This window comes from Giraffa tippelskirchi, chromosome 7 (assembly GCF_054371585.1).
Source record: "Giraffa tippelskirchi isolate mGirTip1 chromosome 7, T2T-mGirTip1v1.2.pri, whole genome shotgun sequence".
Taxonomy (NCBI): Eukaryota; Metazoa; Chordata; class Mammalia; order Artiodactyla; family Giraffidae; genus Giraffa; species Giraffa tippelskirchi.
In genome coordinates this window covers 87225073-87249799 of record NC_137281.1, presented here as the reverse complement: position 1 = coordinate 87249799, position 24727 = coordinate 87225073, and the positions used below count along the sequence as shown (strand labels likewise).

General features: G+C 51.5%; 5 protein-coding genes and 1 long non-coding RNA gene across 21 annotated transcripts; 3 read left to right on the top strand and 3 right to left on the bottom strand.

The window, feature by feature from the left end:
• On the top strand, positions 1–8572 carry DCAF11 (DDB1 and CUL4 associated factor 11). Of its 15 annotated transcripts, none has more exons than XM_081506462.1 (16): positions 1–292; positions 939–1119; positions 2006–2133; positions 2366–2493; positions 2768–2832; positions 3141–3241; positions 3479–3625; positions 3832–3886; positions 4244–4312; positions 4655–4712; positions 4811–4996; positions 5355–5508; positions 5919–6071; positions 6887–6993; positions 7084–7243; positions 8342–8572. In XM_081506462.1, the coding sequence occupies exons 2-15, from the start codon at positions 965–967 to the stop codon at positions 7216–7218; spliced, it is 1641 nt and encodes a 546-aa protein (XP_081362588.1). In that variant the 5' UTR covers positions 1–292; positions 939–964; the 3' UTR covers positions 7219–7243; positions 8342–8572. The 15 variants fall into 15 exon arrangements, with proteins under 15 accessions (XP_081362588.1, XP_081362589.1, XP_081362598.1 ...); XM_081506463.1 differs by having other exon boundaries at positions 7969–8572; XM_081506472.1 differs by having other exon boundaries at positions 912–1096.
• A 261-nt stretch (positions 8573–8833) lies between these two features.
• LOC145512559 (uncharacterized) lies at positions 8834–11959 on the bottom strand. The gene is made up of 3 exons (XR_014058607.1): positions 11867–11959; positions 11425–11727; positions 8834–10817 (listed from the first exon to the last, which is right to left on the bottom strand). It is a non-coding gene; the product is annotated as an uncharacterized LOC145512559 (long non-coding RNA).
• Positions 10446–11756, top strand: FITM1 (fat storage inducing transmembrane protein 1). The gene is made up of 2 exons (XM_081506475.1): positions 10446–10743; positions 11119–11756. The coding sequence occupies exons 1-2, from the start codon at positions 10478–10480 to the stop codon at positions 11729–11731; spliced, it is 879 nt and encodes a 292-aa protein (XP_081362601.1). The 5' UTR covers positions 10446–10477; the 3' UTR covers positions 11732–11756.
• A 1808-nt stretch (positions 11960–13767) lies between the features above and the next one.
• On the top strand, positions 13768–16422 carry PSME1 (proteasome activator subunit 1). Of its 2 annotated transcripts, none has more exons than XM_081506454.1 (11): positions 13768–13889; positions 14431–14463; positions 14614–14676; positions 14787–14897; positions 14986–15031; positions 15149–15246; positions 15496–15564; positions 15650–15717; positions 15807–15861; positions 15937–16023; positions 16197–16422. In XM_081506454.1, exons 1-11 carry the CDS (start codon positions 13851–13853, stop codon positions 16275–16277), a joined length of 750 nt encoding a protein of 249 aa, XP_081362580.1. In that variant the 5' UTR covers positions 13768–13850; the 3' UTR covers positions 16278–16422. The 2 variants fall into 2 exon arrangements, with proteins under 2 accessions (XP_081362580.1, XP_081362581.1); XM_081506455.1 differs by having other exon boundaries at positions 15937–16031.
• EMC9 (ER membrane protein complex subunit 9) lies at positions 16413–18786 on the bottom strand. Its single transcript, XM_081506456.1, has 5 exons — positions 18377–18786; positions 18157–18233; positions 16984–17053; positions 16799–16893; positions 16413–16649 (listed from the first exon to the last, which is right to left on the bottom strand). The coding sequence occupies exons 1-5, from the start codon at positions 18572–18574 to the stop codon at positions 16469–16471; spliced, it is 621 nt and encodes a 206-aa protein (XP_081362582.1). The 5' UTR covers positions 18575–18786; the 3' UTR covers positions 16413–16468.
• Positions 18787–21405: 2619 nt separating this feature from the next.
• On the bottom strand, positions 21406–24640 carry PSME2 (proteasome activator subunit 2). The gene is made up of 11 exons (XM_081506450.1): positions 24560–24640; positions 24217–24249; positions 23713–23775; positions 23390–23476; positions 23255–23285; positions 23071–23168; positions 22456–22524; positions 22233–22300; positions 22008–22062; positions 21624–21710; positions 21406–21533 (listed from the first exon to the last, which is right to left on the bottom strand). The coding sequence occupies exons 1-11, from the start codon at positions 24605–24607 to the stop codon at positions 21453–21455; spliced, it is 720 nt and encodes a 239-aa protein (XP_081362576.1). The 5' UTR covers positions 24608–24640; the 3' UTR covers positions 21406–21452.
• Between the last annotated feature and the right edge of the window lie 87 nt (positions 24641–24727).

The following is a 24727-nucleotide window of genomic DNA, read 5'->3' as shown; positions in this document are numbered from 1 at the left end:
TCCCACAAGGAGCGGTCGCCCCTACTGGGTCGCGCGCTTTCTCCTCCCCTCAAACCCCTCGCGCACTTTCTCCCGCCCGTCTGTCAATCACCGCGCTCAGCTGTCCAGTAAGCTGGCCAAGAGGGCTGGGCCATCAGGAGTGTCGCGTGACGTCCGTAATCCGCCGGTCGCGGAGCGGGGAGATGCGTGACGAAGGCGGCGCGTGACGGAGAAGCGGTTAGCCGACGCTGCGGTGGCAGTCCGTGTAAACAAGGCCTCGCGCCGCTGCTGGTCCTGCGACTGCTTCTCGCTGGTGGGTGGTCTCGCGCGTGGCGGTAACCGCAGGCTATGTGGGAGGTGCTTCTCGGCTTCCTCCCTGACTGCCCCCGCTTAGCGTACACACCCCCGGAACACCACGTGGGCGTGAGGCAAGGAAGGGGGGGGGTGTTAGGCCGAATTTTAACCTCATTGGTTGTTGCTGCCACCGGCTTTCGCAAGGGAGTGCTCTAATTGGCCGGCAAGGGGGGCGTCGAGGGGGTCTCTGAGTTCTAAGGCTTCTGATTGGCTAGATGGGGTAAGCTAATAAGGCGCCTTTCCTTCCGCGAGGGGTTTTGATTGGTTCGCCAGAGAGGTTACCTGGGAATCCACCCCCACCCCAGGGACTTTGATAGGTGAGTTTGAGATGGAAAACTGAGGAATTCCTGTTCAAAGAATTTTCACTTGTGAGCTAGGGTCACGCCCTAGGTTTCACTCTGCTTATTTTGCTTCACAGGATTGGGAAAGGTTTGTGTTCCCGAAGCCTTGGGAGTTGTTACAGGTTGAGGAGAAGGGATCTCAATACCTAGGAAGGCTCGCCCTCCTAGAGATAGCTACTATCGATCTCAGGAAACTCTGGTGTTTCTAGAGCAGGCTTTGCTTTCACCAAACCCAAGGAGGTGACAGGAGGAGTCCCCACACAGGACTTAAAGGATGCTGTGACCAGAAGATGGGATCACGGAACAGTAGCAGTGCAGGAACTGGGTCCGGAGACCCCTCCGAGGGCTTGCCCCGAAGAGGGGCTGGCCTGCGCAGGAGTGAGGAGGAGGAAGAGGAGGATGAAGATGTGGATCTGGCCCAGGTACTGGCCTATCTCCTACGCAGGTAACTTACCCCTTGGTGTGTCCCCACCAGGCACCACCACAGTCCCTTGATACCAGCTCCAGTCAGGGAAGTTACAGAGAATAAGGAATGGGATCAGCCCAGGACAGCTGTTCTGTTTGAGCAGAACAGCCTTCCCTGCTGGACACTGGCAGCCCTCCCCTAGGCAGGGCCAACAGGATGATTTGCTCTTGTGTTGAGGGGACTATTCAAGGGAGTCTAGCTATGTCTACACACATGTAACCTATTTTCCAAGTAAGTAAAAAAAAAAAAAAGAGGGAGGGGTGCCCTGGTGGGAAGGAAGCGCTATGAGGGGTGAAGAAAAGAGTTGAGGAAGAGGGTATTGAATTTAAGTGAAGTCATTGACACATGATATGAGTCCGTGTGGATTTACTTGAAAAACAAGTTTAAATTAACCTAACTCTAATCCTGTTCCTGAAAAAAGAATGCTTTGAGGGAAGTGACCACCAGGAATTGACTGGAAAGGGGGTGCAACTGGTTTTGGTTCTTAGCTATGGCTCCTTGAGGGAGAAGACAGGCTTGGGAATCCCTTCAGAAAACCATGTCCTATGCTAGACTCCTTGGGCAGAGATTCAGAAGGAAATGCTCTCAGAATTTTTAACTCTCTGGGAAATCAACTCAGTAGATCAGTCAACATCCATGCAATGCTGGGGTTTTCTACTTCTCTTGTAAGAGTGAAAATTAGCTTCCTGATGTGTCTTATAGGAGACAAAATAACAGCCAGGGTCTAGTCAGCCTCAAACCTCAACATGGGGACAGTACAAGGGTTTGAGGACAAGGTGGTCTATAAACTACATAACCATTGACTCTGAATTTGGTTGGTCTGGGGAAGGGATCCTCCCTTTTATCACGAGGGCTCTCTCCACAGAGGCCAAGTGAGGTTGGTGCAGGGAGGAGGTGCAGCAAATTTGCAGCTCATCCAGGCCCTCTCGGACTCAGAGGAAGAGCATGACAGTGCCTGGGATGGTCGTCTTGGAGACCGATACAACCCACCGGGTAAGAGGAAAGGCAGACAGAGACCCTAACATCAAAGGATTTCCACTATAAAACTTAAAAAAAAATTAATTTTGGCAAAAATTGAAAGAAAAAGATGAGATAATTCAGGGAATGAGGGAGTCTTTGCAGCCCCAGTATATTCAGCCACATTGGGAAGGCTGAGCACAGCCTTGCTAACTGTCCGCTGGGGCTGGAAAAGACCTAGGATAAAACTTTTCTTTGGTGCTCACAGTGGATGCAACCCCTGACACCCGGGAGCTGGAATGCAGTGAGATCAAGACACAAGTGGAATTGGCCACGGGGCGGCTGGGGCTTAGGCGGGCAGCCCGGGAGCTCAGCTTTCCTCAAATGCTGCACCAGGTAGGCCTCTCCTTATCCAGCCAGTCTGGCAGCAGGCCTATCAGTGCAGCCAGAAGCCACAATCCCAGAGAAGAGGGAAGTAAGCTTTCCAAGGAAGCCTCAAGTGCTGGAGCTGGAGAGCTCTCAACCAGCCTGAATGGGCATTTGGTGGGACATATTACTGTGTACTGGGTTTGTTCCTGTAGCAAGAGAAATATTTTTGGAGGAGGGGGCTTGGTGTGGCTGAGGTGGCCCTCTGTTTCTGCTAGCAATATTCCCCAATCCCTTCCTTTAGAGAGAACGGGGCCTCTGCCACCAGGGAAGCTTCTCCCTTGGAGAACAGTCTCGAGTGATGTCTCAGTGAGTATGGGGCTTGGTGGAGAGATTCCAAGGGCCAGATAAGTCTAAACTTTCTTAAACTTTGAAGGGATGAGTGTTAAAGGATTCTCAGGGATATTAAAGTTAGGTTATGTGGGGTTGAGGCTTTGAGAGTGAGCAAAGTGGAAAAGGATAGCAATTGAGAGGATGATAGAATGAATCAAAGACAAAGGCTTATACCCAAAGCCGGAAAGAATGCCCTTGTACTCACATCCAGCTCTGTTAGGATGCTGCTAACTGGGACAGGAGCCATCCTGAGCTCCTCTTACCCTCACTTTCTGCTTCCCCAGCTTCTTGCCCAACAATCTGGGCTTCACCGATACCTACTCTCAGAAGGCTTTCTGTGGCATCTACAGTAAAGATGGTCAAATCTTCATGTCTGCTTGTCAAGGTACCATACCCTAGTCCTACCAACTGCCTTAGAACAAGAGATGTTCCCTCTGACTGATGCTAGAAAGCCCCAGATCCAGGGAGCTCAGACCCTGGCTTAAGGATGCTTAGCTAGAACACATGAGTTGTCCCATGATCAAGGGAAGATTCCACAGATCAGTGGTGAGTGAGAGAGGTCTGATCTAGGGAGGATTCCAGGAGGCTGTTTTCTAATTCTGCCTGATCGCCACTCACACAGACCAGACAATCCGACTATATGACTGCCGGTATGGCCGCTTTCGTAAATTCAAGAGCATCAAGGCCCGGGATGTCGGCTGGAGCGTCTTGGATGTGGCCTTCACCCCCGATGGGAACCATTTCCTTTACTCCAGCTGGTCTGATTACAGTGAGTGTGCCCCAGACCTCCATGTTCTCTCCAGCTGGGGACCTGAGGTCTCCAAACATCCATCTCCTCTGTGCCATGACTCCATGCCTTTTCCTGGACAAATTACTCCCCAGGTCCAACTTCCTTCCCATTTGTTCTATCTCTTCCCTGGCTCTACCCTCCTTACCTCATCCCTGAAAGATTCTTGTTTCTCTTGCTTCTCTTAGTTCATATCTGCAACATCTACGGGGAGGGAGACACACACACTGCCCTGGATCTAAGGTACTGGCTTCCCTTCCTGGTCAGACTCATCAGAAACTACTCAAGAAAGGCTCTCTAGGAGCACACCTCTTGAACTGGAACTCCTGCTTAGAGGGGAAAGTACACTGGTTGCAAGTTTCTCTGTATGGACTCCTGGGAGGGAACCATCCAGCCTGTCAGCCAGAGGACCAGGATAAAATAGATGGCTGCAGGATTCTTCTCGGTTCCTCACTGAGGTGCCCCACATTCTGGCATGTGTGCTGGTGGGATTTCTTTTCCCCTCAGCAGTGTGCCTCATGGCCCTCATCACATTCTGTGTAGATTAACCAGGGCTAAAGGGAAGTCCACTTAATGCAGCTCCTCTCTGTCTCTTTTCAGGCCAGATGAACGTCGCTTCGCTGTGTTCTCCATCACTGTCTCCTCAGATGGACGGGAAGTGCTAGGAGGGTGAGTGTTTGTGGGGATGCCTCCAGAACTTAATGAGATAGAAATTCTCCCAGAAATAGGCTCTACCATTACAGAGACTACAGCAGATACCCGTACCCAGGCAGCCATGGAGAACAACCAGGGCTTCTCCAGGGCCAAGATTTATGAGTGGCTTCACTTCTCAAGCACCATTTCCCCAGCATGAGATGGGAGGTCACAGCCAACTCTTCTCCCACCTCCTGTATAAGAAGACACAAGGGCTTGCCTCTTAGCAGGACTTTGAGACACAGTGTCTCCAGAGCACACGTAGCATGGGTCCTCTCGTTCCTGGCTCCAGAGCCCTCTTTATCCCCTCCCCTTCAGGGCCAATGATGGCTGCCTGTACGTCTTTGATCGAGAACAGAACCGGCGGACCCTTCAGGTATTGCTCCCAAGATTTCAAACCTCTGCCTCCTGGTCCTTGGCTTGTTGGAAGACCTAGAAAGAGGTTGTAAACATACTGGCCCCTTTCTCCCCTAGATTGAGTCCCATGAGGATGATGTGAATGCAGTGGCCTTTGCTGACGTCAGCTCCCAAATCCTGTTCTCCGGGGGTGATGATGCCATCTGCAAAGTGTGGGATCGACGCACCATGAGGGAGGATGACCCCAAGCCTGTAGGCGCACTCGCCGGACACCAGGACGGCATCACTTTCATTGACAGTAAGGTGGGTGCAGAGGCAGGACCGCACAGCCAGGCGACTGAGTTGTGGTATCAAAGCAAACAGGTGTGGCAACTCGCCAAGCTCCTCCTTTAGCCACAGTTTGCAAGATCGTCACCATTCCACAAGGAGCAGGGCTTTCTGTACAAGAAACATAGACGATCTGATCCAAGGTAGAACAAGAGCCAGCCAGTGTGCTAGACAAAGAAGGGGAAACCTAGCCAGTTTGTGTGGCCCTTGGTAGGAAACCAATGGCGAGGCCCACCTGGGTGAAGAAAGAGGCGACCAGAGAGCAGCCTGTGTTCATACCCCTCAACTGAGAGAGGGGAGATCTGATCCTCCTTATCCATCCTGGGATTCACAGGGTGATGCCCGATATCTCATCTCCAACTCCAAAGACCAGACCATCAAGCTCTGGGATATCCGACGTTTTTCTAGCCGGGAAGGCATGGAAGCCTCTCGCCAGGCTGCCACACAGCAAAACTGGGACTACCGCTGGCAGCAGGTGCCCAAAAAAGGTGAGAGCGGAAGTAGAACCTGAGATCTGGCAAGTGAAGAGTCAGGAGTGGTAGTTTAAATATTTAACCTGTGGTAAGGCCCAGGATGGGCATGGTGGGTGGAGCTGGGACCCCTCTCCTGACTCCCCCTTGCCAGGCATTAACTCTTTGTTTGCCGAACCATGGGAAAGTCAGGGGTTACCAATGTGGGAACTGGGGAACACTCACTCCAAGCCAATGGATACCAAAGTACTACAGCATCTTGACAATCAGCAGAGCCATACTGGCGTATATCAGCTGACTGCTTGGTGGAGAAAAAGACACCAGTTGTGGATTGGAAAGATGACTGTGAGCATCAGCGTTTGCTGAGACCCGTGATACAGGAGAATCCAGACTCCCTAACCCAGGGTTTGCCCTGCATCCCTCCCCAGCCTGGCGGAAGCTGAAGCTCCCAGGGGACAGCTCCTTGATGACCTACCGGGGCCACGGGGTGCTGCACACCCTCATCCGTTGCCGATTCTCCCCCACCCACAGCACTGGCCAGCAGTTCATCTACAGTGGCTGTTCCACTGGCAAAGTGGTCGGTAAGGACTGTGTCAGACTAGGGGGTCTCAGGAAGGGCAGGAATGTTCCCCTGGCATTCTACCTGTAACCACCAGTGAACACCTTAAGAAATCTAGTGAGAACTATAATGAAATTTCATTTAGCCTGAAGTGGGCGGCTTAGAGAAAGAGAAAACATTCTATTCATTAGCATTTTAAATTAAGAAAGGAACACAGAATTCTAGTCAGTAAATATACTAGATCACCAAAAATATACACGGTTCTGTTTTTTAATCAGTCAGGGAAGAGATTACAGATGAAAGGTAGGAGGGAACAGAGACAGAAAGAATGACCCAAAAAGCAGCAAGTCATAAAAGATGTACAGCCACTGAAGCAGAAGGAATGCATGAAAAGAAACAGACACAGATGGAAGGACCCTAAGACAGAGCCTAAGATAGACTTAGGGAGGTGCTGAGATGAAGGCCTATCCAAGGAGAGAGAAAGGTGCACCTGAGTCCAGAAGAGGAGCAGCAGGTTCACAAGTCTATGGAGACAGCCCCGTGTTCACCTTTGTGGTGTCTCCCATATCTTGTGAGCTTTCAAGAAAATTGCTGCTTTAAAGCCACATTTCATTTTCTTAACTGTAGACCCTGTAACATTTAGCTAAGGCCCAGAGATACCCAAGCTCTGCTGGATCATACTGCCAACCTGAGGTAGAGAAAAGAAACTAACAGCATCCCCAGATGTGGGCTTTGCTCCTCTGGGAAGGTGGGAAGTTGCCTGAGAGGCAGGGAGAGATGAGGGATGGCTGGAAGGTCTTCTGGCTGCCCTTCTCCACTCTGGCCTTCCCCGGACAGTGTACGACCTCCTCAGTGGCCACATCGTGAAGAAGCTCACCAGCCACAAGGCCTGCGTGCGTGACGTCAGCTGGCATCCCTTTGAGGAGAAGATTGTCAGCAGTTCGGTGAGGATGCTAGAGTAAGGGAGGCCAGTGTGTGTCTGGGACCGGGTGAGGGCAGCGTCCCCTGACTGCTTGCCACCTTCTACCCTGCAGTGGGACGGGAATCTGCGTCTGTGGCAGTACCGCCAGGCTGAGTACTTCCAGGATGACATGCCAGAGTCAGAGGAGCACCCCAGCACCCCTGCCCCAATGTCCCACCCCTCTACAGCCTTTTCCTCGCCCCAGTAGATCTGACCTCCAGGCCCAGTCATGGGTGAGCCTCTTCACCAGCTCTCCACCTTCTCCTCCCTCTCTCCCCTGTGGGGGATCTTTGGGGACTCACTGGCACTGGCTGGGGAGAAACAGAAGCCCAGGCTTTGGGCCCCTAGCTGACCCCTGGGAGATCCTCCCCTTGGGGTAGTGTGGTCCTCTCACATGCTCACACCCAATCATCTTGGACCTCTGTCTCTGGCTGGGGTCTGGCAGGACTGCCATTATCTGATCAGCAGGAGAACTGTCCTGAGTGTTTTTAATCATGTGTGGATGTTAAATGTTAGCTCCTAGAGTAGATACCTGGGGCCAGGTCTGAACTGTGCCATCAGCAAGGCCCATTGCCCAGGCCTTCACATTGAGGATTAGACTGGTCAGTCAGAGGGCCAGGAGTGCTGGCCTTTGTTCTAGAGGTCCTAATGGCTAGAGCTCTAGCCCCTCAGGGAGAGGGGGATGGATAAGCACCCTCCCACAGTGGGAATTACGTCTTCTCTCTCATGCATCTGGGTCTTTGGGGTGGGCAGGCTATGGTGTGAGAGGCTCTGTGTGGCCCCACACAGGGCAGGTCCTCCCCTCCCAGAATGTTCCATCATGCCAGAGGCCAGCAGCTTCAAGGAGGGATGTTGAAGTAGGACTCCTTTGTCCTCTCACTGGCTTTGGCTCCCTCAATAAACTCTGTGGGAACCTGGCTCAGGATCCGTCTGTCTCTCTCTCTTTATCCTGTTGCAGATCTTTTATCCTCTCACTTTAAGAAAATGGTTTCAACAAAGCTTTCAGATATGCTCCTCTCTTAGAGAAATCACTGCTTTGATGCCCAAAGATGAAGGGGAATACCAAAATCATTTGTTAACTCAGCTTTGCAACAGGGAGTCCCTCACCGACCTCAGAAACTTCTCAGCAAGTGGAAATTGAGATAATAGGAAGTAAACACGTTTTAGATGAAAACCCGGAACACCCACATCAGCTCTGCCCTGGAGCTGGTCCAGTCTATGGAGAGAAGTAGCCTGGAGCCAGAGATCACCTGGTGGGCACTGATGGCAGGCCCCATCTGGGCACTTCACACTCAGGACCTCACCCATTCTCACAGCACCCTTTTTTCCAGGTGAGGAAATGGAGGCATGCAGAGGTCAGCCACCATGCCTCAGGGCAGACCCATGGTGTGGACAGTAGGGGAGCAGCTTGGCCTGACCTTCCCCATTATCTCTAAGGCAGTTCTGGAACCGGAATGCACACCTCCAAGGGGTCTTAGAGACACAGCAAGGGGTTAAGAGATGTACCTGTTCAACAGCAAAACACTTTTAAAAGAATAAATTGTCCAGATGCTTGGCCTCCAGGTGATCTCTTTCCTCCAGTTGACCCACCTGCATGAAACTATCACACGGATCTTCTTCCCTACTGGCTCCTTTCATCCCCTCTCTGCCTCTTCACCCAGGTCATCCCCTCTCTGCCTCTTCACCCAGGAGGGACTCCCTGTTGCAAAGCTTAGTTAACAAATGATACCTATCTCTACCTCCTAACACCCAGAGATGCCACCCATCTCACCCAGAACTGTTTTACCTCCAGGATGCTAGAAGGAGACACCAACTAAAATGAGTAGTGTCCTCAAATCCTCATTTAATCAAGGCCCCAAGGGCCATCTATTCTCATTAAGAGATGCATTTCCAATACAATCTTATTGTATTATTATGAAACTGTGTGAAAGGTTTGTTGTACAAATAATATATTTTGTGCTACTAACAGTTTTGAAATTTGTACTAATTTATATGGAAATTCAATACAGAAGAATTCAACTTATCACAGGAAATGTGTAAAAATTGTTTCAAATCATCTACTCTTTTTTTTTGGCAGAGACTTAACAATGAAAGATTTTCAGGCATGAAAACATATTAGGATAAATTCTGTAGGGAGAGTAGAATGGAAATATAATTTCTGACTGTCAAGATCTTGTCACATTTTTAAAATGAAAAATGGTGAGGTATATAATTACTAGTGTTGTGAAAGTGAAAGTGTTAGTTGCGTGGTTGTGTCCAACTCTGCAACCCTATGGACTGTACCCCACCAGTCTCCTCTGTCCATGGCGTTCTCCAGGCAAGAACACTGAGTGGGTAGCCATTTCCTTCTCCAGGGGATCTTCTCGACCCAGGGATCAAACCCTGGTCTCCTTCATTGTAGGCAGATTCTCTACTGTCTGAGCCACCAGGGAGAGAGTTATATAGATAGCTTTATTTTTGAAAAGTAAGTATATATAATACACTAGATATTTTGTCCTTTGCAACTATTTAAAATTACAATGAAAAATTCTGTGTCAGCTTAAAAATGTGTGAGTGCTTCTGGAGGTCTTCAGGTATAGAGTCCCTGAGCACATGGTATGTCAAGGTATGGGCAGTGGAATCTGGAAGGATCCTGATTGGTTAATCCATCTTGGTCAGTTTGCAGATACTGGCACTGAGGAGGGTTAGTTTATTTTCTCAAAGTCACAGAGTTGGGCCAGAACCCAGGTACCCTTTCATGCTCATTCCTTTCAGCTACTTCATGAGCCTCCACAAAGGCAGCCTCTGAAATCCCATTTCTCAGATCTCATTTTGAGAAATGAGAAGACAAATAGGGATCTCAAAACAGTTACTGAATGAATAACAGGGACTTCCCTTGGGTAAGTTGCTCACCGCCCTATGGCTCCAGCCTCGGTGGCCACATTCTATGTGTGGCCAAGCTCCAAGGTAATTAAGGGGCACAACCCCAAGGATTTGATGGACTCCAGACTGGGGATTTTCCTCCAAGGGTCTCTTCCACCCCTTATCACGTGGGAATGAACTTGATCTCTGGGGCTCTGAGAGTCCAACCTGTGTGGGGTGGGGGTGACTTTGGCTGACCAAATAGGGACAAACAGACCCAAGCAAGCTGTGGACAAAAACAGCCCTGAACCTCAGGAGTGGCCCTGAAACATGAACATGGCTGGAGCTAGAGACATAGGACCTAAAGTCAAGGGACATAGGACTGCCAGGGAAGGAACACGGCCATTGTCAGGAAACACACCCAAAGTGAGAACCCTGCTGACGTGGCAACCCTCAGCCCTGGCCCCTCACTGCCCCCCGCCCCTCTCCCCCGCCTGCCAGCTGCCAACAGGGCTCTGCCCTGTGTCTGCCACACCTGTCACTGCCTGTCCTTGTCCAGGGGGGGCCCCATCAGCCCCTCCTCAGCTGCTCAGCAGAGCAAGCGGTTAGCGGGGAGGGGAGGGAACATGGACCGGGGGCCAGTGGTGGGGGCAGGGCAGGGGGCCAGGGCCCGGATCTGGGCCCTGCTGGGTGGCCTGGTCGGGGTACTGCTCTGGGTGGCCTCTGCCTTGCTGTACTTTGGAAGTGAACAGGCTGCCCGCCTCCTGGGCAGCCCCTGCTTACGGCGCCTCTACCATGCCTGGTTGGCAGCAGTGGTCATCTTTGGGCCCCTTCTGCAGTTCCACGTCAACCCGCGGACCATCTTCGCCAGCCACGGCAACTTCTTCAACATGTGAGTCCACTCCAGGCTGGGGGCGCTGGCTCCCTGGGCTCTGGGATCCCGGCTCCCTCCAGGTTTCTGTCCTCCTGCCAGGGTGGGACACTAAAAATAGACTAGGAGGTTGAGGAGAAAGTCAGACGGGGGAGGGGAACAGAGCCGTGGGGGTACAGGAGCAGGGCCGAAGAGGAAACATGGACTCTAGAAGACTGAATGGACCTCCAAGGAGATGGCCAAGTTCAAGTGGCTGTGGGAAAGGGGGGGTAGAGGGCACAGAAAACCACAGGGGGATGATAGGTGTGACTGGAGACAGAGCCAGGATGGGAACACACAGAAAGGGAGCGATGGGGCTGAGGGGTCTCAATAGCCTTTCCTCTTTTCTGCCCACAGAAAGTTTGTGAATTCGGCGTGGGGCTGGACCTGCACCTTCCTGGGGGGCTTTGTGCTGCTGGTGGTCTTCCTGGCTACACGGCGCGTGGCAGTGACTGCCCGGCACCTGAGCCGGCTGGTGGTGGGGGCAGCCGTGTGGCGGGGGGCCGGCCGGGCCTTCCTGCTCATCGAGGACCTGACCGGCTCTTGCTTCGAGCCTCTGCCCCAGGGCCTGCTGCTCCACGAGTTGCCGGATCGCCGCAGCTGCCTGGCAGCCGGCCACCAGTGGCGGGGCTACACGGTCTCCTCCCACACCTTCCTGCTTACCTTCTGCTGCCTGCTCATGGCCGAGGAAGCAGCAGTGTTCGCCAAGTATCTGGCCCATGGGCTGCCTGCTGGCGCACCACTGCGCCTTGTCTTCCTGCTCAACGTGCTGCTGCTGGGCCTCTGGAACTTTTTGCTGCTCTGCACCGTCATCTATTTCCACCAGTATACCCACAAGGTGGTGGGGGCCGCGGTGGGTACCTTTGCCTGGTACCTCACCTATGGCAGCTGGTATCATCAGCCCTGGTCTCCAGGGAGCCCCGGCCATGGGCTCTTCCCTTGCCCCCACTCCAGCCACAAGCATAACTGAAAGGAATAAAGTCACATCAGACACAGCTCCGGCTCTGCTCATCACTGGGTTGGCAGGACCTATAAAGGGTGGGTAGGGTAAGAAGAGAGTATAATAGTCGCCAGGGTTCCCCAGTCATTCCTTGCTGTCACTGACCTTGAATGTCCTTATGCTTGACCCCTATCCCTCTCATTGTCCTTTCAGTCTCCTGGTCTCTGCAGACGTCAAGCTATCTGGGGCTCTGATGTCAAAGACTGGCACTGCCAGGGCAAGTAACAGTGTCCTCAGGGATGGGCAGCATTCCCACTAAGCAGATGCTCCATCTCCAGCTTGGTTGATTTGTTTTTCCTGCCTCCAGCGCTGAATTCCCCCTCACCATCCTCAGGGGCCTTTCTATTTGGGCACGCTACTCAGCCACCCTTTCTACCCTGTCTTTCCAAAGGGGTCTATATGTGCTCCTTTTCTTAAAAGATGTTCATTGAGCCAAGCATAGTTCTTTGCCACATGAATAAGACAAAGTTTTTGCTCTTTGGGGGCCCATGGGTTACTGCCTGATGATAAACCCACAAATAATAATACTATTGTGCTTACTCTGTGTCAGGCACCATTCTAAGTACCTATAAATTCTTTATATAAATTCACATATTTAGCGCTCACAACAACACCATGAGGTAGGAGTGTTCCCACTGTACATTTGTGAAAATGGAGGTGCAGAGTTAAGTAAGTTTTTCACGACTAGTAAATATTGGAGCTAGAATTATTAACCCAGGCAATATGGATCCTTTATTTGTGCTCTAAAACAGAGATCAGCAAGCAATAGTCCTCCTCTGGCCAATGTTTATATGGCCTGAGAGCAAAGAAATGATCTTACATTTTTTAATGGTTGAAAAAAAATCAAGAATATTTCATGACAGGTGAAAATTACATGAAATTGAAATGCCACTGTCCATAAATAAAATTTTAGGGTAACTAGCCACACTAATTCATTTCAGTATATTGCTGGTTTCCTGCTACAATGGCAGAGTTGAGTAGTTGCTACAGGTACTACAAAGCCTAAAATATTTACTATATGGTCTTTGACAGAAAAAGTTTGCCAACCCCTGCTCTAAACCACACTATCCTCAAAAAAGAAACTAACTTCATAGAGATAGTGCTATGAAGGTACTAAAACAGGCTGCTTTCTAATAGACTTGGAGGGAGCTACTTTATAGCAGAGTTCTTTCTGAAGAAGTGATATCTAAGCTGAGAACAGAATGACATCCTGAGGCAGGGTTGTGTCAGGCAAACGGATTAGCGAGAGCAAAGACCTTGAGGTAGGAATGAACATGACGCTGGCAGGTTTGAGAAACAACTGGAAAGTCCAGGTATTTATAACTGAAAAGAGGGAGAAAACAGTGGAAAGCAAAGTTGAAGGGGAACAGGTGCCAGACAGGCCTTTTGGACCAGGAAAGTCCTTTGGATTCTAAGGTCAACAGGAAGTTGAGAAAGTTTTAAGCAAGAGCCAGGTGGAATCCTGCTGCTGCATGGTGAGTGGGTTACAGAGGAATGGAATCCACGAGGGTCTTAAGAGAGCTGACCGGGTCCTGTGATGGGATGATGCCAGAGTCTGAACGTCACTGCGTGGGCCAGACGATGCCCGTGGAGCCAGGGGTCCACGCTGGCAGGGCAAAGGAAGGGAGGCCAAGTCTTGCTTCACCACCCAGAAAAGAAGAGAGGCAGATAAGGCTAGTCACTGTCCCAGGCGGCGCTGGGAAGAGAGCCGGAGATCTAGGGCAGGGGGCGGGAGGGGCGGGGAGTCCAGAGGCGGACCCCGGCCTGGGGGCCGGGGAGGCGGGGCGTCAAGGGCAGGGCGGGGAGGGTGGGGCAGGTGGGCGGAGTCGTGGGCGGGGAATCGAAAGACCGGCAGCGATAGGGATGCGGGGAGGCGGAAAGGCGCCTTTCCGACTCTAGGGGGAGCCCCGGCTGGGCTGCCTCCCGGCACTCCTCCGCTCCTCGCTTCTCTCTGGTCTGTCCCCGCCTCCTCTAGTACCTCCACTCCCACTACCCAGGAAGGCCGTGCGGGGAGCGAGCGCTGCTTTCACTTTCCCTTCCCCGTGCCCACTCCTTGCTCCGCGTGCGGCGTTAGGCCCCTACCCCGGCCATGGCCACGCTCAGGGTCCTGCCCGAAGCCCAAGCCAAGGTGAGCGCTGCGGGTTCGAGGAAGGGCCCATCAGGGAGACATGCCTCCGAGAGGCTGAAAGAGTCCGTGACCCGCCCCCCAGCCCCTCGAGTAGGGGTCAGTCATCCGAACACTTGTGGGCCCCGTGCCAGAGCACCTGAGCCCGGGGAGCCCCGCCAGGTTTGCCTGCGGGAGGAGAGGCGAGGCGGCCGAGGTTCAGCGGGGTGAGGTGAAGCGGAGCCCTGGCGTGGAGGGGAAATCTGCTGGCCCGGGGCCCGGCCCACACACAGACGGGGTTCGGGCCCTGCCCTGCCACCATGGGAGGCCCCGCGCCCATTCCACAGGGCACTCCGACCCTGCCCCAGTCGCAGCAGCTCTCTTACATCCCTCCTCCCACTGCCCACCGAGTAATCTGTTCCCACTTGAACCCTTTGCCCTTCACCTCCAGGAATGTTATTCCCCAAATCCCGCCCCACCCGAGTCAGACCCCATCCAACCCTAAGGGTTCTCGAATAAACTGGCCATGAAGCCAGATGTCTGAAGGGCTACCTGTGTCCCACAGGTGGATGTGTTCCGTGAAGACCTATGTACTAAGGTAAGACCTGCGTGGTAATCACCCCACCCCTCCCCAAGCCCGCTGCTCAGCCCTCCTTTGCTAGGCAGCGGCGGCAGCCCTTCCTTCACTGTCTAGGAAGGGAAGTTGATTCTGACCCCCCATCCTCCCTTACCGTTACCCTACACACAGACAGAGAACCTGCTCGGGAGCTATTTTCCCAAGAAGATTTCTGAGTTGGACGCATTTTTAAAGGTACTGGGGCTGGGCAGGGAGTAGAGGCCAAAGGGAGAGCTTCAGCGGCTGTGAGAGTGAGGAGGTGAGAGCTCGCCCCTGCCTCCAGCCCTTCTCCCACCCTGCACCAGGAGCCAGCTCTCAATGAAGCCAATCTGAGCAATCTGAAGGCCCCATTGGACATCCCAGTGCCTGATCCAGTCAAGGAGAAAGAGAAGGAGGAGCGGAGGAAACAGCAGGAGGCAAGCTGGGAAGAGCTGGGAGGAGGGACCCAACCTGGGGAAAAATCAGCCTCAGGCCTGACTCCCAAGAGCCCCCCTTTCCCTGCAGAAGGAAGACAAGGATGAAAAGAAGAAAGGGGAAGATGAAGACAAAGGTATCGCTATGGTGGAAGGGACCTGTGTCTCACTTCCCAGGAGCTCCTCCCTAAGGATGCATTTTCCTTGCCTGGCACAGTCCCAGTCATGTGACTGACCCAGTACCCACCTCCTAGGTCCTCCATGTGGCCCAGTGAGCTGCAATGAGAAGATTGTGGTCCTCCTGCAGCGCGTAAAGCCTGAGATCAAGGATGTCATTGAGAAGCTCAACCTGGTGAGCCCTCCCACTTCCATCCACACACTTCAGATCAAACTCTTTGTCCTCCTTTGTCCCTACCAGTTGGGCATGGCACCAGCCAGGTCTTAGCAGGAGAGGGCACAGCAAGGAAAGCCAGAATTCCAGGCCATGGCATTCAGGACAGACCTGACACACTCCCATTCACTGTGGGCAAGGAAACAAAGGACAGGAAACTGGAATTGGGTTTGGGACTGATGGGGCTTCATTGCCATTCCCTCCTCCCAGGTCACCACCTGGTTGCAGCTGCAAATACCTCGAATTGAGGATGGGAATAATTTTGGAGTGGCTGTCCAGGTGAGAGCACTGCCCCACTCCTCTGCCATCCTTCTCTCTCCAGTCCTTGCTGCTTTCCACTTTGCCTCCTGCTTTCTTTCCCCAGGAGAAGGTGTTTGAGCTGATGACTGCCCTTCACACCAAACTGGAAGGCTTCCACACTCAAATTTCCAAGTGAGTCATTACCCACTGCTCTGCCTCTGGCAGAAACTGAGGCCTCTGCTCCCTCCTCCTCCTGCTCCATACCCTTCTACTTCCCACAGGTATTTCTCTGAGCGTGGTGATGCTGTAACCAAAGCAGCCAAGCAGCCCCACGTGGTAGGTGAGGCCTCAGTCTGGGTGCAAGGGAGGAGGGACACCCTTGAAGTTAGGCCTGATCCGAGTCTCCTGCAGGGTGATTATCGGCAACTGGTGCATGAGCTGGATGAGGCAGAGTACCGGGATATCCGGCTGATGGTCATGGAGATCCGCAATGCTTATGTGAGAAGGCGAGGGCGGGGGTGGGCTAAGGCAGCTTTCCCAAGCCACCCACTCCCTGACCCTGCAGGCTGGGGGTGAAGGGTTACAAAGTTCAACCTCTCCACAAGGCTAGAAATGGGGTACAGAGCCACTGGGGGCTGGTGGCTGACTCCTACTCCTCCCTGGCCCCATAGGCTGTGTTATATGACATCATCCTGAAGAACTTCGAGAAGCTCAAGAAGCCCAGGGGAGAAACAAAGGGAATGATCTATTGAGACCCTCCTCTCATTCTGTGATGGCTCCAGCAGAGACCTTCTGACTTTTACAGGGGACTCCAGACTTTCCCCACCTTCTGCCTGTTGGTTTCTCCCTCACCTTGCCTCCCAGGCACAATAAATATAGCCATACCATTGCCCAACAGCCCAAGTCTCTTTATTGGATCCTGAGCCTCCCCTCTGGCCCTGGCTCAGGTATTTCCATTTGTGGGACCAACCCACTGGGTGATTTGGGCGTTGAGCTGCTGGTTGGTCCAGTCCTCTCGGATGTCGTCAAGGTGGCAGTCAAAGTCCACAAGGTGCTGATGGGCCCGGCCCTCTAGTAATGCTCCCACCATCTGCCGTGAGTCTTCCCAGTCCCTCCACATCACTCTGAAATAATAACCCCCATGGCGGTCAAACTCAGCAGGCAGTGGGGCCAAGTTAGGGTCTAGAGAAGGACCCTTGGAACAGAACCAACAACAGAGGAGGCTCAGGAGCTGTGGGCTTCCAAGAAGAGGTGGAAGGAGTGGGGCACTCACAAGTTCTTATCCTTGGGGACCCAGCGGAGACCATGGTTCTCCAGGACGATAACTGGGGGCACATGAGGCTGGGGCACCAGTTTCTGATTATCCAACTGTGTGGACAAGGAAGAGCTGGTGAGGGTTTCGAGGGTTCCCCCTTCCTACTTTCTTTCCAACTCCCCACTCCGAAACCCAAGCCTCACCATAATAAGTACAGCATCAGGGAAGAATTCAGCAATCCGCCCAGCGATTTTCAAGGCCAGGGGCCCAGGGCTGTTTAGAGGGAAGATCAGAGGTGTGAGGAGCATACTGTGGGCAGACCACATCCACCTGAGCTGGGCCTCCCAGGTCTCAAAGACATGGATGCAGCGATGGCCTTTCCCTGTATCTGGCCTGGGGGCATCAGGCCTACTTGATGCTTCATGCATGACTGCCTGATGCTTGAGTGCTGTGGGAAACAGGTGCTCAGACACTGCTGGTGAGAGTGGAAATCTAAGATGGTCTTTTTGGAGAGTAATTTGGCATAACCATCCAAACTTATATTGTATATGATACATATGCTGACCCAGAAATTCTACTTATAAAGAATTTACTATATTAATAGGAAAGTGCCTGTAATAACAAAACAATTGGAAACAACCTCAATGTTTAAAGCATTAAATAAATTATGGTACACCCATATTCGTACTATATAGCTATTAGGGTAAGGTAGCTATTAGTGTAGAGATGGAAAGATGTCAGATATTTATTAAGGAGGGAAAAGCAAATTACAAAACAGTATAGTTTGATCCAAATACTTGATTATAACTAGATAGCTTTTTCTATATATAGTTGACCCTTGAACAACGATGGGGTTAGGGTCACAGAGCCTCCAGCAGCTGAAAATCTGCAGATAACTTTACAGTGGGCCTTCCCTATTCTGGATTCCACATTGGAATTCAACCAACCTCGGGTCCTGTAGTACTGCAGTACTTATTCAGTGAAAAAATATTGCCTGTTTGTGGCCCCAGGTAGTTCAAACCTGTGTCATTACATGGTGAACTGTATACATAAAAAGAAACCTTTTTAAAAAAAATATAAGTTTACAGGTGAGCTTCCTATGTGTTTTCAGCACTTGTTGGGGCAGTGGCGGGGTGGGGGTTGAGGGCATCTCAGTTACAGCAGGTGTCAGCCTGATATTGTCCTACCCACCCCCACCTAGCTCCTCCAGAAAAATACGTTTCTTTTAATTTCCTCACTGCGAACGCAGGCTAGTGCCTGCTTTACAGTGCCTAAGCCTTGGATGAAGGGAGGATGGAAGGAATGACCAAGAGAGGTTCTCTTGACAACCCCCACCCCATAACCCTTAGCCTTCTGCCTCTGGCAACCCCACTCACCTCTGGTCGTCCAAAGCTGCATTGGCATGGTAGTACCCTGCCACTACGAGCCCGGCCTGCGCGCCCCACACATCCACCTGCCATGGGAAAGGGGCCATCAGTAACTAAATCGTGCCGCCCGCCCTGTGGGTGTGCACTACTGCCAAGAAACCAGGGGATGGGCTTGGGCTAGGGGTGTTAGGGGATTTCGCGATGGTCGGTGGGCATCCGGCGGCGGCACCTGGTTGAGTGCGACATCCAGCATGACAGACAGGGCCAGGTGGCTGTGGAACAGGGGCACACAGTCGGTGAGGCACAGGCATTCTCCCGACCGCGGCGCCGGCGCCAGCAATAGCCCGTTGACAGCGGCGTGTGGATACCGGGCGGCGTGCAGGCTCATCTTCACGTAGGCCCGGGCCGAGATCTCCACCTCCCCCATGGCGAGAGGAGCCCCAGATCGCGTTCGCGAAGCCCCCTCCAGAGCCCCAGAGCCCTCCTGGGCCCTTCCCCGTGCCCCCTCACTTAGGCTCGACGGTGACGCTGACTCGACTCGAAGGCAGCCCGTCAGCTCAGGCCCGGCCCCCTCTTGGCCCGGAATGCAGGCGGCCGAAACTGCATGTTGCAGCACCGAGCTCCGCCTCTCCCGACCCCAAGCGGCGACAGCAGAGCTGCGCTTGCCTCCCACACGCAAAACCCGGGCTACGAGTCGGATCCGCTTCTGGAGTCAAGCCCACATGGTACTCTTTGATAGGCTTAGAGGGTTTCGTTTTGCCCAATCACGGGCGGTATCCAACCTTGCCCCGCCTGTGACTGGCAACTTTGACTAGAATTGACCGCGCGCTGACTGGCTACGCTATCCCACTTCGGCTCTTGATTGCAAGATGGCTGCGTCTGTTAACTCTGCTTCCCGTCCGTATAGGCTCTGTTGAGGCCTCTGGGTGGAGCCCGCACCCAAGTTGGGAGTCTACCGGAGCCTTGGAGTCTCCAACGTGGGTAGAAAGCGGACAGCCTGGTTGGTTCCTACTATGGAATTAGTGGGTCTGTACTCTAGAGTGGTTCTGCCACTTACTAAGCCGTGTTACTTTCGCACTTCAGGTTATCTGGCCCTTGGTTTCCTCAGGGAAGTAATTGCAGAAAGGCGGAGGATAAAGGTCAAAAATAATTTTATTGACCTATCCTTCCCATAATGTCCTGTAGTATAATTCCTTCGCCTTAATGCCTTGGGAGTGTTTTTTACCCTCCCAACCCTTGAGAAGAAGCCCAACCATCTACCCATAATTTTCCCAGTAAAACCTCATTCTCCTTCCGGGCTTGCCCTGAGCTGATGACAAAGGTTGCTCCTTTCTTCATTCCCTGACCTCAGCCACAGAGCCTTCCAAAGCCTGATTATTCCTATAAGGGCTCTGCCCAAATGCCATCTCTCCCAGCAGCACTCAAGAAACCTCCAGATGGAAATAATCTTACGGAAGTCCCAAATACAGGTTATTTTCATGGCTGTCATGGCAAGTAACAGCCCCCACCCTGTTCTTTAGGATGACTTCCTAAGAATAGGATGGATCTCTAATTCATCTTTGTCTTCCTGGCACCCCTTCTTTTCCTATCACCACATTCACATTTAGTGTCTGGACACAGATGACACGTAAAAGTGTAATCACTCAGTCGTGTCCGACTCTTTGTGACCCCATGAACTGTAGCCCACCAGTCTCCTCTGTCCATGGAATTCTCTAGGAAAGAATATTGGAGTGTTGCATTCTTCAAGCACCTGGTTGCCTGAGCTGCTGGGACCTGGGAAGGGCACAAAACGCAGGCCCAACCAAGTCTGTGCCTTTGTGGAGTATCCGAGAACCTGAACCTGAGCAGCTTAGACCTGGGAAGTGCACGCAACCCAGGGCCCGCTTTAGACAGTTCCCCTGCAGAGCAGCCTGGAGCCTGAGAGCAGTGTAGACTGGGAAAGCACACACTCAGTGAGCAGGGGCAAACCCAGTGTGGCCCAGACACTGCGAGCACACCCCACACATGCCAGTGATATTTGTTTGCAGTGTTCCTCCCTCCCCACAGCACTATTGAACAAGTGAACCTAAATAAATGACCACCTTCGCCCCTTTGCGTCAGGGTGGAAATTAGACACTGAAGAGACTTGCAAACAGAGGAAGCCAAATAAACAAAGAAGGGGGAATCGCTTTGGAAGTGACAGATGCAGCGGCCTATAGACCTTGAGAAGAAGTATAAGCTGGAACAAGGAACTATCTGAAACTGAACTGACCCCACACTGCCCTCAACAGCTCCAGAGAAATTCTCAGATATATTTTACTATTATCATTTTTTAATTAAAAAATTTTTTTTAAAGTTCTGTATTACTCCTTTAATTTTCATTTTTAAAACCTACTATTACTATGCAAAAAAAAAGCCCCTATTTTTAAAGCAAATTTCATATATATATTTTCTATAAAATCTATACATTTTCTATAATTTTTGCGATTTTGTTTTGTTTCTTTAGTATTGTATTTTTGAGAGTCTAACCTCTACTCTAGATTTTTGATCTTTGCTTTTTGGTATTTGTTATCAATTTTGTACCTTTAAGAATCCAATCTTCAGTACCCATTTTTATTTAGGAGTGTGATTACTGGCTTGATTGCTCTCTCCCCTTTTGACTCTCCTTTTTCTCCCCCAGGTCACCTCTATCTCCTCCCTCCCCCTTCTCTTCTCTACTTAACTCTGTGAATCTCTTGGGGTGTTCCGGGCTGTGGAGAACACTTAGGGAACTGATTACTGGCTAGCTTGGTCTCTCTTCTTTTGACTCCCCTTCTTCTCCTCCTGGTCACCTCTTCTTCCTCCCTCTTCTCTTCTCTGTGTAACTCTGTGAACCTCTCTGAGTGTTTGAGACTGTGGAGAGCAAATAGGGAATTGATTACTGGCTAGATTGCTCTCGCCCCTTTTGATTCCCCCCTTCTTCTCCTGGTCACCTCTATCTCTCTCCTCGCTCTTCTCTTCTCCATGTAACCCTGTGAACCTCTCTGGGTGTCCCTCACTGTGGAGAATCTTTTCACCATTAACCTAGATGTTTTATCATTGGTGCTGTATGGATGGAGAAGTCTTGAGGCTACTGTAAGAATACTGGAGTGGATTGCCATTTCCTTCTCCAGAGGATCTTCCTGACCCAAGGATCAAACCTGGGTCTCCTGCACTGCAGGCAGATTCTTTACCATCTGAGCCACAAGAGAAGCCCAGGTAACAGTACATGTTTTTTGAATGAATGACATACACCAGAGGTTATCTACACAAAGTATAGGTCATTTATTTCCCTTCTAACCCTGGGCTCAGTACATAGATGGCTTCTCTTCACCCTTTGGGTTGACAATTTTCTCCAGGTTGCTGCTGATAATATGGTAAAGCTCAGCCTGGAAGAAGGCCAGAGGACAACAGTCAGTTTCTTGGCCTTTCCCCTGCCTCCCTCATCCACCTCCCTTAAGGGCTTACTCCAGACTCACATAGAAGGCCCTCAGGTCTAGCACCATGGCCCTGAGGTCCCCATAGACTGCCTCGTCTCGTTCATGCACCAGGGCCCGGTAATCCATCTGGGATGTGGGAAGCAAAGCTGAGTCAGCCCCATAGGAGGGTGGGACATTAGTCTGGTTTCCTCATATAGGGAATAGGTAACTTGAGGAATGAGCCCCTTCTCAGCCAAGAAATGGGATCCCACAGGATCAGAGAAAGGGCTCAAGGTTTGTGAAGCCCAAATCAGTTTTCCTGGGCTTAATATACTCCACATTGGAAAGGTCATAAACAAGACAAAAAGGACCTCTATCCCCACTTCCTCACCTTCCCCCACCCCAGCCAACCTCAGCTAAAAGGCTGGTAGACTATGTACTTACTACATGGGTCTCCTTAGAGGCCTTGGCCACAGCATCCCCACGTTCTGAGAAGTACCTGCCAGAAGCAAGAGGAATAACCACAGGAATGACTATTCACAGAGAGAGAGAGATACTCCCTCAGACCCTTCCCAAAGCCCCGCTTCATCCCAATGGGCATGCTCAGCTTTGGGAGTCCCAAATAAATGTCCCTGCAGACCCCCATACTAGCCCTCCAACTGTTCTCACTTGGAAATAGTTGTCTGGAAGGCTTCCACTTTGGTCTTGACTGCATTTACCCTCTCCAACACCTTTTCCTGTGGTGACAAAAATGATGAGAGGCAAAGAAAACACTTCATCTCCTCCCTCCTTTGCTCACTATCTCCCACCTCCTCCCAGTTCATGTCCAGCTCCTGTCCCTTACTCTCCAAGTCTCTCCCTGCTCTCAGCATCCTAACATACCCTTTCTTACCTGGATTGCCACCCCAAAGTCATTTCCATCCTCAATTTTGGGGATCAGGTGCTGGATCCATGTGATCACCTACATTAAAAGATATCATGTAGGAATCATTCAACAAACTCTGTTCTTATTACTGCTACTTCCTAATAAACCTACATTTAACTGAGTACTTATATGCCAGGCACTGTGCTATGTATTATATATCTTATTTAATCTTCACAACAAACTTTCAAGGTAAATATTCTTATTGTACCCACTCAACAGATGAAAACACCGAGTCACAGGGTGTCTAAGTGACTTACTTAAAGTAACCAGTTAGGTAAGTGATAGAGTCAGGATTTGAACCAAGGCAGTCTCCCTCTAGGGCCTAAGTTCTTAAACCAGCTCACTATATCATAGCACCTGTGCTGCATACCTGGTACAGCAGTAGGTTCAGAGGTTATAGAGGTGGATACAGCACCATCTGATTTGGGGATGTGATCACCATTGTGATAAACAAAAGGTATCTAAACTACAAGGCACAGAAGGAAGCTTCCTATCTTGGGAACAGGTTCCTGAATGAAGGACTTGAATCTCTAGGGCCTGGCCTTGCTTGTCTTCTCTATGTCCCCTAGTTCCCAGGCTTACCAGAATGCATTTTTCTTTGAGAGTCCAGACTTCTGGCTTAACCAGGGCAAGCAAGGCCAGAACCTTCTCATTCCCAGGGAGAAAGCCGCACTTAGGGACTGTGAGAAAGAGGGGATTTAGACCCTTTCTCATCCAACAGTCAACGTACCATTTCCCTTTCCCTAGCCACCTCTTCCTCTCTTACCTTCTTTCTTCTCCTGCTTATCTGTTTCCATCTAAGGGAAAAAAGGGAAAAGTAGCTTTAGAAAAGTCATGGAGGTTGGAGGGCCATCATTTACACTGTGTTTATAGCCAGAGCCCTACACCCTGTTTGCCTCACCTCATCATCCTTGGGTGGGGGGTCTGGAATGGGGATGTCCAGTGGGGCCCGGAGAGAATTCAGGTCAGTCACATTGAAGGAGTCCTCCTGCACAGAGTTCACTGTCAGGGGCTGCCCAGCCTCTTCCCCCTCGGCCTGGGTCACAGCCTTCCCTTGACACATCACACCCGCCCTCTGCCTTGGAACCTAGGCTTCATGTTATTCTGTTTCCAGTCTACCACTTACAACTATATTCTGCATTCAGAATGCAGTTGTTAGCTAGAGAGTGTGGATGAAGAGAAGAGAGGCCATGGGATGGGGCAGGAGGAGTTCACACTACTTACTTGCAAGAGCTGATTAAGGTATATGATTTTCTGAGGCAAGAATCTGTAGAGGAATTCCTCAGCCTGTGGGTTATATTGCAAGGGTCAGAATCACAGAAGACATTCAGTGAGATGTCTGAGAAGTGGCACTGGAAGGGCCCTTGGAAATCATTGACTCTAACACTTACAAATGAGGGAACTGAAGCCCTGAAAAGTGAAGGGACTTGCCCAAGCTGGGACGCAGCAGAACCAAGGTTAGAACTGTGGTATTCATTCCTACTTTGGGGCCATGGCTTTTCCCTCCACACCAAAAGAGGGGAGAGGAAGTGACGGAACTGAGGAAGGTTTTAAGAGAGGTCAAAGTAAAAGTAGAGATCAATAATTAAGAGCTTATCTTGGGTGGAGGCTTGATAAAGTAGGGCAGGGGGCGAGGGTGGGTTTGGGGACCAGTCTGAGAAGTTGCAACCCTCAAGTACTGGCCTTAGATTCTGGGTTAAATCGCTTGAATCCTGAAGACTTACTTACCTCCTGGAAAAGATTTTGCCTGAAGACATCCACCTGCACAGAGAGCAGTACCCGGATGTCGGTTAAGGGTCTCAGTTGTCCAGAGTAAGATCCCACCCTCAATGGGATGCCCTCCAACTTGGCTCAGTCCTTTCGCACCACAAGCCAGATTTCCCTGGAAGCCTATGCTCAGTGCAGAGATAGTCCAGAGAGCAGGTATCTGTAATCCCCCGGGGCAGAAGTGAAAGCACTTAAAGAGGTTGGGAGATTTCTCTGGCACGGCCTCGGTCCCCCGGAGCACCCAGTTTGGCCTCCATTCAGAGGGGCTCCTCGACCCCTTCCTGGCCTCCCGGTCCCCCGTTACCTGTTTGCGGGCTTCCCCGCTCAGGCGCACCCCACAAGGCTTGGCCATGCTGCTCCAGTTGCTGCTAGATCTCCGGTCCCCAGTTCGCCGCCTGGGCTTTCGCTTTCACTCCCGACGTCCAGGCCCGCCCCCCTCAGCCCCGCCCCTTTCCTTCTTTTCCCCCTCCCC